This window comes from Centroberyx affinis, unplaced genomic scaffold (assembly GCF_046629955.1).
Source record: "Centroberyx affinis isolate AG114_WGS23_722 - 3 ecotype Tasmania unplaced genomic scaffold, CSIRO-AGI_Caff_v1 ptg001603l_1, whole genome shotgun sequence".
Lineage (NCBI taxonomy): Eukaryota > Metazoa > Chordata > Actinopteri > Beryciformes > Berycidae > Centroberyx > Centroberyx affinis.
The window spans coordinates 12,471-21,550 of NW_027280048.1; the positions used below are offsets into that span (position 1 = coordinate 12,471).

The 9,080-nt window shown below is 46.6% G+C and overlaps 1 protein-coding gene across 1 annotated transcript; it reads left to right on the plus strand.

Moving 5' to 3' along the window:
• The first annotated feature begins 5,851 nt into the window (after window positions 1–5,851).
• On the plus strand, window positions 5,852–8,287 carry skida1 (SKI/DACH domain containing 1). Its single transcript, XM_071528050.1, has one exon. The coding sequence runs from the start codon at window positions 5,852–5,854 to the stop codon at window positions 8,285–8,287; it is 2,436 nt and encodes an 811-aa protein (XP_071384151.1).
• Window positions 8,288–9,080: the final 793 nt, after the last annotated feature.

Below are 9,080 nucleotides of genomic sequence, written 5' to 3' on the forward strand. Positions count from 1 at the left end.
ACTGGTTTCCACGTGGGGATCATAGGAGTGGACTTCTTTTACGTCTTTAAACCTGTCTTGTGTGAATTCACCTACTTGCATTTGCATGACACAGGCTATCCAATAGCCTAGATGTTGTAGTATAGAACTTTTAGCTAGCATTTTAGCTTTAAGCAAATTCAATCTTGTTAAAATATACATTTCAGAAAGCTGGATGATACTTGTTTTAAAGGGGAAAATGAGGGGGAGGCGTAGCCTACATTTGGAGCACTGGTCATTGTGTGTGTGTGTGTGTGTGTGTGTGTGTGTGTGTGTGTGTGTGTGTGTGTGTGTGTGTCCTTACCGACTCAGTATAATCCGTCCATCTCCTCCATAAAGCCCCGGTCTTCACCAGTGATGTAGTGGAAAATAAAAAGGTGGGTAAAACCCTCGACTCAGGAATCGCCACAAGGCAAACACCCGCCATTATAAACTTATAAAGAATATTTTTTTCAGAAGTAGTAGCCTATAAATGTATGCTTTGTTTTTTGAAAAGGCTTTGTTTCCATGTCATGGCATTAGCTCAAAGGGGAGGCCAGGGTAAACTCCATTCCCCAAACAAAAAGGTGAGTAGGTGGGTTTACCCTCCGCTACATCCCTGAACTCCAGGCGTGCCACATTATCACAAACATGTCTATCTGCAGGAGTGATGAATGTCCGCTTCTGGGAATGAAGGAGGCCGGTTTGGTCGTCTAATTTCCCCCGCATGTCCAGCACAGAGCGAGCTGTTGTAAGGAGCCTGCGCCGTGAGGTCCCTCTCCCGGCCACTCGGTCTCGCCTCTCCCGCGCCGGCCCCGGCCGACATCCAGACGGAGGAGAAGAGGGGAATAGGTGCCCTATGGCATCTCGTGCATCACAAATCTGCATGGCAAAGTGTTCCTGATCTTTACTGGAAAAAACAGAATATATATATACATATATAGGCCTATATGTAGGCTATAGCCTATATATATATATATATATGCCTATATACTGTAGGCTATATACACAATATGTTTTTTTCAATTAATAAATATAGCTAATATTACAGTTTTTTTAAGGATGTTTTAGGAGGGTTACTACTTAGTTGTGGGCTCTAAATTCAAACCTTGGATAAGCCCCAGCACCGAGAGCTATAATTCAGAGAGAATGATCATGGGGTCAGCATGGGGCAATTATCATGTCTAAAGCAGTGGTGTTGGAGAAACTTCACTCTCAGATAGATTGACAAAGTCCTTCACACTGACAGTAACGCGACAGATAAAACATGGGCTTTCACTTTTTTTTTTTGTTGTTGTTTTGAGCCAGTTCTGGACCTTTATTTTGTTGTATTGTATTGTATTTATGAATTCAAAAGTTATGAAAAACCAGTTTCCATCAATAAAACAGGGATAATATGGGCTCATTGTTTTTACATATCGGACATTTTTAGGACATTCGTCTTTTTTCTGGCCAAAATCAGGAATGTAGGCCTATGCTAAATTAAAATATATAATATATATGTTTATGTCATTTATGGATAATTCACTTGAAATATCTTCATTCTCAGAAATAGATGGTTGAGGCTATTGCTGTTTGCTCTTAGGTTATGATTAGGTGTCTGTAGTGTCGAGCAAATTAATCCTTTGTGCGTGTGTGGGTGTGTAAGTAGGCTACGTAGGTAAGTGAGTAACTTATTAACACTGACATTTTATTTTAGGTTTGAAAAAGTTGTATCGCTCCTTATCAACAACATTGGTCAATAAATTATTCAGAGACCTATGGGCAACACTTTCATCTTGTCAAGCATTTCCACTTTGCAGTAATAGGACAATTATACAATTTCTGTCTGATTTTATTTTTGTTAGGACAATTATTTCCGAGGCAAAGCGCACATGAATTGTCCACTTGGATGCACAGTAAGCATATTTTATTTGGGTCAATGGAAGGGAATTGGTTACATAGGTCTATACAGTCAGGTCTACACCAGTGAATATGTGTTGTGAAGAGTACAGTAAGTTGTGTGTCAGAAAAATGAAAATCACGTTCCTGAAATGGCAAGACGTGCAGGAAAGACGTCGGTGTGGATCAAACAACCCCTGACGTCTATTCCTCCGTGGATCTCTTTGGCCGGTCATGGTGCGCCGTGGCTCTGGATCTGAGTTATTCCCCTGGGGATCCGGGCCTCAACAAGCTGCCCCTCCTCTCACTTCACTCTACTGCAGCCGAGAAACTCTGCATGCACCAACTATTAATGTTGTCATACGAAATCAGCAAGCGACAAGCGAGTTTTGCTGCAACAAAGCGAGAAGAACTAAACTTGCAGGACCTGATGTTGTTTTGCATTCAGTGGGAATAATGCAAGGCAGATGCGATGACATGCAAGTCTATAGACTTTTATCCACATACGAGTTGAATTGGAGCGGAAGCTAAAACGAGAATTGATAATTATACAACACATTGATAATTGCACGCACACACAGGTCTCCAATTCCACTCGGCCTCTCACGGTGTGCTGCAACTTGCAAGAGTAAACAAACTTGTGCATAACAGCCAGCGGTTGTAAACTGGTGCGTAATAGTGTAATTGTGGCTTATGACTCAAGTATCCTGGATGTTCGGCTGCATTTAATAAACATGATTAGCGTATTCACACTGTTAATTTTAGCTTATAATCATTCAGGCTATAACAATATGCCATGAATATGCTATTAGCGCAGTGACTGACAATAGAAACAAAACGCAAACTCAACAATGAAAATAAATATTTTTGGTACACAACAAAGCAAGCATAGTCTTAACTACATAGGTTGTTAGTATGATCTCTAGGCACAGCACGTGCAAAGGCACTCACACGCACACACAACACACACACACACCGAATTGAGTGCCTACGGAGTTGCAGAAAAGGTTGTGTGAAGTGTGTGAATGTGTGTGCGCGCGCACGTGTTGTGTGCGCTCTTTTCGGCTACATATATCAGCTATCTAATTTTTCTTCCCCCCCATCATTGCAGTTTTTTAACATAGCCTACTACTCGCATTCATTTCCACGTAGAGCTTCCTGCTTTGCTGTTTCCTTTTCTTATGTACTCCTGATCACGTCCTTGATAAATAAAAATGTCTATGACAATCAGGTTAGCCGATTAATAAATAGGCTGTACATTCCATTATAGAGCATTTCGAGGCTTCTGTGGGCATCATAAAATCATTTCTGGAGGTTGAACCTGAAGTAATATAGCCTACCTACATACAGAACACGTTGTTTGGATGCAACACCAAGGCAATATCAAAGCGATTCAGCATACAGTAAAGACCCTGTAAATAAGTAAATAGGTTTTAAATGCTGGTGATGAGTATGCACAGCCTTGAGTTTGGCCCCATCACGCACAGCCCTGCCCGTCAGCAATGGGCCACAAGGGATTCACCGCAGCCTTTAAGACAACAAAGACGGAACATAACGCAGGGAATATTGAAAAATCTTGCTCAGGGGCGAAACACAATATCCCGTCCAAATACCCATCTCTAGGCCTACCAGTAATTTAAACAATTAGCCTATAATATACTACACAGTCACATTATTTGGACAGCATAGTGGGTGGTGGCTTCAGCCGCGTTTCCCCTCTCCTATCTCTGTATGCGCGTCTGTGAGCTTGTGTGTGTTCGTCTGTGAGTGTGTATGTGTGTGTGCCCGCGCGCGCGTCTACTTGCGCGTGCGCGAGTGTGTGCCTACCTACGTGATGAAATTCATGGTAGCAGTGTGTGTGTGTGTGTGTGTGTGTGTGTGTGTGTGTGTGTGTGTGTGTGTGTGTGTTTGGGGGGGGGGGGGGGGGGGGGGTGCAGAGACCGCATGTATGAGAGCAGCATAATAACTATAATTTGTTTTTGTTAATACAGCCACATAACGTGCAAAAATCCCACACATGTTCCCCTTTTAGTCTTCCTCTTCCCCGTAGCGAATTAAGATAGACAGGCTACTTGTTGATAGTACTTTATTTATAAATAATTTATAAGTAAAATATTTCAAATAGGCTACATAATAAAATATATTTTCTGAATTATCGCTCTGAGATCACATGTTTAAAATTCCAAATGGGTTCATATTGAATTTTTGAAAAAGGGACAAGCCTGCAATAGCCTATACAGAAAATGTTGTGGGAAAAGCAACCCTGACTGTGCACTTTCCCCCCGTCCAATCACTGTTCCCGTGCCTGTGTTTTACCGTGGTGAAAACTGGGCTACAATTTAACAGGGATTTGCCGGTTTAGCATGGCCCCTCTGAATCCACGTGAATACCATGAATAGCCAACGTAGAGTATGACGGTACGCACGCGTTTTTTTTCTGAGGGATAGGCTATAGTCTATTCTATGGAAATAATTTCTGCATGCATACTGTATTAGCAGTGATGCAACATAGCCTATATCCTGTTTTACAGCTCATTTCTCTAGTTATTTTACACACACAGAGACACATCACACCACACACACACACACACACACACACAATTGTAAAAATGGTGTAGCCTAGTTGTCGGGGGAAAGGCAAACAAATCTAAACAATAGTACTGTTCCTCAGAAATGCCGATTAATTTGTTAGGGTAACAAATTAGAAGGCCTACGCAAGCTGAACAAATATCGCACGTAAAAGTAGGTCAGGTTTATACCATGGAGGAAGAATCATATGGAGGAAAACCTAGAGCAAACAAAAGAAGATGAGTTGAGCCTTGGTCAGGGCAATGTAGCCTATACGTGCAAAAACAGGTCTCCGAGTGGAAAAAGCTAATGTCTTTGTTTAAGCTATACTGCATTGTAGGATATCAAGCCGTCTGAAATAGGCAGTGGGTGTGCTGGATCATTTCAGCCTACCAGTAGACAGTCGACTAGGCTATAGCATATTACGGTAGGCCCTATGTATTTTGATATGGACTGAACGGGAATAGCATACTTCCATTGCATTCCAGTGTTATAACACTTTGCAGGCTCAGGCTACCTATTGCCATTGGTATAGCCTACGCGCACAATTAGACGTGCTGGGTTGAATTTTCGCAGCAGCTCTCTATTCAGCTATTGAAATATGTGAATTATGAACTTGTCATAACTACATTATTTACTCAAACAACGGAGGCTGAGGGCACAATTGTAAACTATGGTAATGGCAGGGAGTGGGAGAGAGGGGTATAAAGGGGGTGGGGGTGGAATATCCATTTTTATTGCATCACCTGTCAGCGGCGTCCAATGGGCGTCGACTCCGAGGGCATTAATTGATGAAGGTGTCTCCAGACTGGCGCACCTCCCCTCTCTGTCATTTTATTTGTGGCTCACCCAGCAGCCAGAATAGCAGCTGCATTTTAGCTCTTATTCTCTCTCTCTCCCTCTCTCTCTGACTCTCCCTCCCCCTCTCTCTCTCTCTCCCTCCCCTTCACTCTCACAACCCTCTCTCTCTCTCTCTCTCTCTCTCTCTCCCCCCTCTCTCTCTCTCTCTCTCTCCCTCCCTTCTCGCTATTTTATCCCTCTGGCTGTGGCAGTGGTGTACACCTACCCCTCGTCCTGCTGCCGACCAGAGGGGAGTGGAGCCGGCAGAGGCAGGTAGCAACAGCCCCGGCTTGGTGGACACATCCGTCGCATTCCTCCACCATGCCGGACCGGGGCCAGAGGCGACGAGTGGATGCTGTCGGCTCATTCAACCCATTCAACACCAGCAGCTCCATTTAACTCTGCATGTCAAAGTTTGCAATTTCATGACGCAGCAGCAGCAGTGTGGACGGCTTGAAGGCATGAGCAGGATGCCTTGAGTTGCAACCCCATGCAATTTATTGGCTATTCCTCAATATACTTAGAGGGAATACATGGATTAATACATTGGAGCGGATACATAAAACATGGGAGACCTGGAGTGTGGCTTTGAGGAAATGCAGGGAGTGAGGCTGGGATACCTGCTCATCAAAGGCAAGCAAATGTTTGCTTTGTCTCAGGTCTTCACCGACCTGCTGAAGAACATCCCCCGGACCACCGTGCACAAGCGGATGGACCACCTGAAGGTGAAGAAGCACCACTGCGACCTGGAGGAACTGCGGAAGCTCAAAGCAATAAACTCTATCGCTTTCCACGCCGCCAAATGCACTCTCATATCGCGGGAGGACGTGGAGGCTTTGTATTTCTCCTGCAAGACGGAGCGGGTGTTGAAGTCCAACAAAAGGAAGGCGAAGGCGGTGGGTTCCCCCGGGGATGAGGAGCAGTCCCCGGGGCTCCTCCGTGCGGACGCCGGGCTGTGGAAGGAAAAAGTTTGGTTTAGTTTGCACGGCGTCCCGCAGACTCTGGCACTTCACAACAAAACCGGCAGGAGAAGAGAGCTGACTCCTTGCCTTCCCGACTCCAAACTACCTCAATTTTACCACAAACCCCACGGACGGGATTGCCGTTCAGCGACTAAGTCCAGTTACAAACACTTTAAAAACTATGAAACGTCTCAAATAACGGGGAACCGCGTGACTTTGAGCCAGAGGCACTCGTTTTTCCGGAGCGCGGTGAGCCGGCAGCCGGTGGTGCTTCAGTCCGCCATAGCTACTCAGTCCAGGCTCTCGCGCTCAGCCGGCGACCTACTTCACAAAAGGAAGAGGAGGCGCGAGGGGGGCGGCGGCAGGGACAGCGCGCGGCACTCGTGGAGCAGGAGCAGACACGCGCACCACCACGTCCCACCGGTGCTGCTCGTACAGCCCAAATCATCCGATACTCACGGGACGACTCTGGGCGCTTTCCACTTTGATCGGGATTTCTACCTGGACCCCAGACCTCACCATCATCATCATCACCATCATCATCATCACCACCACCAACCTAGTTTCCCGGAGAGCTACAGCAGCGACACCGAGTCCAGCACCTACTCCGACCGGGCGAACCACGACTCGGACTTTGGGTCTGGCTTCTCCACTACCAGCAACTCTGGGAGCTCGGATGAGGAGGAGGAGGAGGAGGAGGATGAAGATGACACCCAGTCAGAGAGTTCAGAGGTCAGTTCAGACGACGAGGAGAGCTCCTCTCAGTCCGACTCCAGCTCGGTGTCCAGCCGAGTCTCGGTTCAGAGCATCCGGTTCAGACGGGCCCGGGTCGGGTCCCTCACCAAAACTCTCAACACTAATAAAGCACCTTTGGTTCTACAGCCCACCTTTCACTACAACCATCACCAGCAACAAGAAAAACAACAACAGAAACAGCACAGGACACTGGGCCATGTTGGCTCTTTCCATGGGGGGGACTACAGTAGACAGGATAAACGTCAGAAATGTGACTTAACATGCAGTGAAACTAGAAAGGACTCGGGACCTTTACAGACACCCAAATTCAACTCCACTGTTGTTCGAGAGAGCTTTTTCACCGAGTCCAAAAGGGAAAAAGTGTCTGAGGCGCACGGAGATCCAACCAGAGTTGACCGGAATAAGGCGTTTCCCCCACGCAGGACACCGGGGCATCCCAATAAATGCCCCCCGGGACTGAGCGCACACTGTGACCACGACAAAGACACCAAGCTCCCCAAATCTGCCGACAAGAGAGAGGCGAAAACCTCCAACCTAAAACTGCCCTCTCCGCTCAAGAAAATAAAGACCGAGGCGGAGGAGCACTCTGTGACTGCGGGGCCCCACTCTGACAGCGGCAGGACAGCCAGGACACCCCCCTTCAACCTCCACAATGTGAAAGTTAAAGTGGAGGAAAGCTGTGATGAATATGAATACCAGAGCCAGGCCTATGCAGTCCACTGTAAAGGAGACAAGGCAGATAGCATTGGACAATATCCCGGCGGAGACATCAAACAAGGGGACTATTTCACCAGCGGGACTAAAGCCATTGAGAGGAGCACCGATGTGGCCCCCAAGTCCCCCTGTGGCCCTCAGGAATGCAGCAGCACCCAGGACACTCCTTGCGCCGAGGAGGGGGAGCACAGGAACAAAAACTGCAGGACTCTGGTGCTGGGGAGAAAACCCAGGGTTTCCAGGACGCAAACAAAACAAAACGTGTCCAGGGTCGACAAGGCTGCCTCTTCTTTTCGTCCCGCGGGCTGTGAGGGATATACGGAGGATTTACCGAGCAGACGCAAACGCAGCAATGTTGCATCGCCTGCAAAGAAGCCTTTCAGCCTGATGGCAAATTTCCCGTCTCCGCCGTCGCTGGTTGTTGGCAGCGATGGGGATTTGTGCCCTGCTTACTCCCTGAACTCGCTGAGGGCCCCCGGGCCTCCCCCTCTGTCCCACCCCGTGTGGAGGTGGCAGCCCGGTGGCCAGCCTCTCCCTCCCCCACCCGCTCAGAGAACCAGGAAATACTGAGGTGTTTTTATTGCAAAAAAACAAAAGCCTCCACCATCTCTATCTCTATATCCCACCTAATCGTAGCCCACGTCTTAACGCGCACGCACCAAATGGCTTGCAATTTTTGTCGCTGTTAATTATTTTTCTCCCTATTTCAGTCAATGGATTTACATTCCGCGTTGTTTTGAAGTTTGTTCAAGGAAATATCCTCCGAGACCCGCAAGATCCCCCCTTGGAGCCTCAGAAAACGCCCACAGGACTGTGAGACACCGCTCGTGGATTTATGCTGAAAAAACTTGTCTTTAAATAAGCTATCCATCCTAAGCAATAGGCTACATGGGTTTTCAAAAGTGTGTTTACTTGACTTTTTTCTGAACTCGATTGTTTCTCCTTCGCCTTTATGCTCGACCTGTTGGATTGTATGCTGTCAGGGTTTCAGTGGTTTGTGCTTTGTTTGAGAAAAGAGAGGGGTAAAAAAATCACAGCATTCTTTGGGATGAGGCTACTCTTGGTCGAGCTGGGACAGAGCAGTTTGACTTGGTAAATCAAAAATCAGGGTTTCCCCTTCTGTGCCACTTGGTATATTTTATATTTCAAAGCTGTGTTTTCTTTATGACTTTCATGCTCATAAGCTTGGCCACACTGGCCTGTGTCCAATTGTTCAATTCCAGTGAATTATTAAAAATAGGCTTATCAATGTCTATTTATACATGCTCACAGTTAAGCCTTTACTAGAATTGGCAGGAATTGAATCCTGGTGGCTGAAGGTTTTTTTTTTTTTTTTTTGGAGTGCTTGTGATCTGGTTTTCAG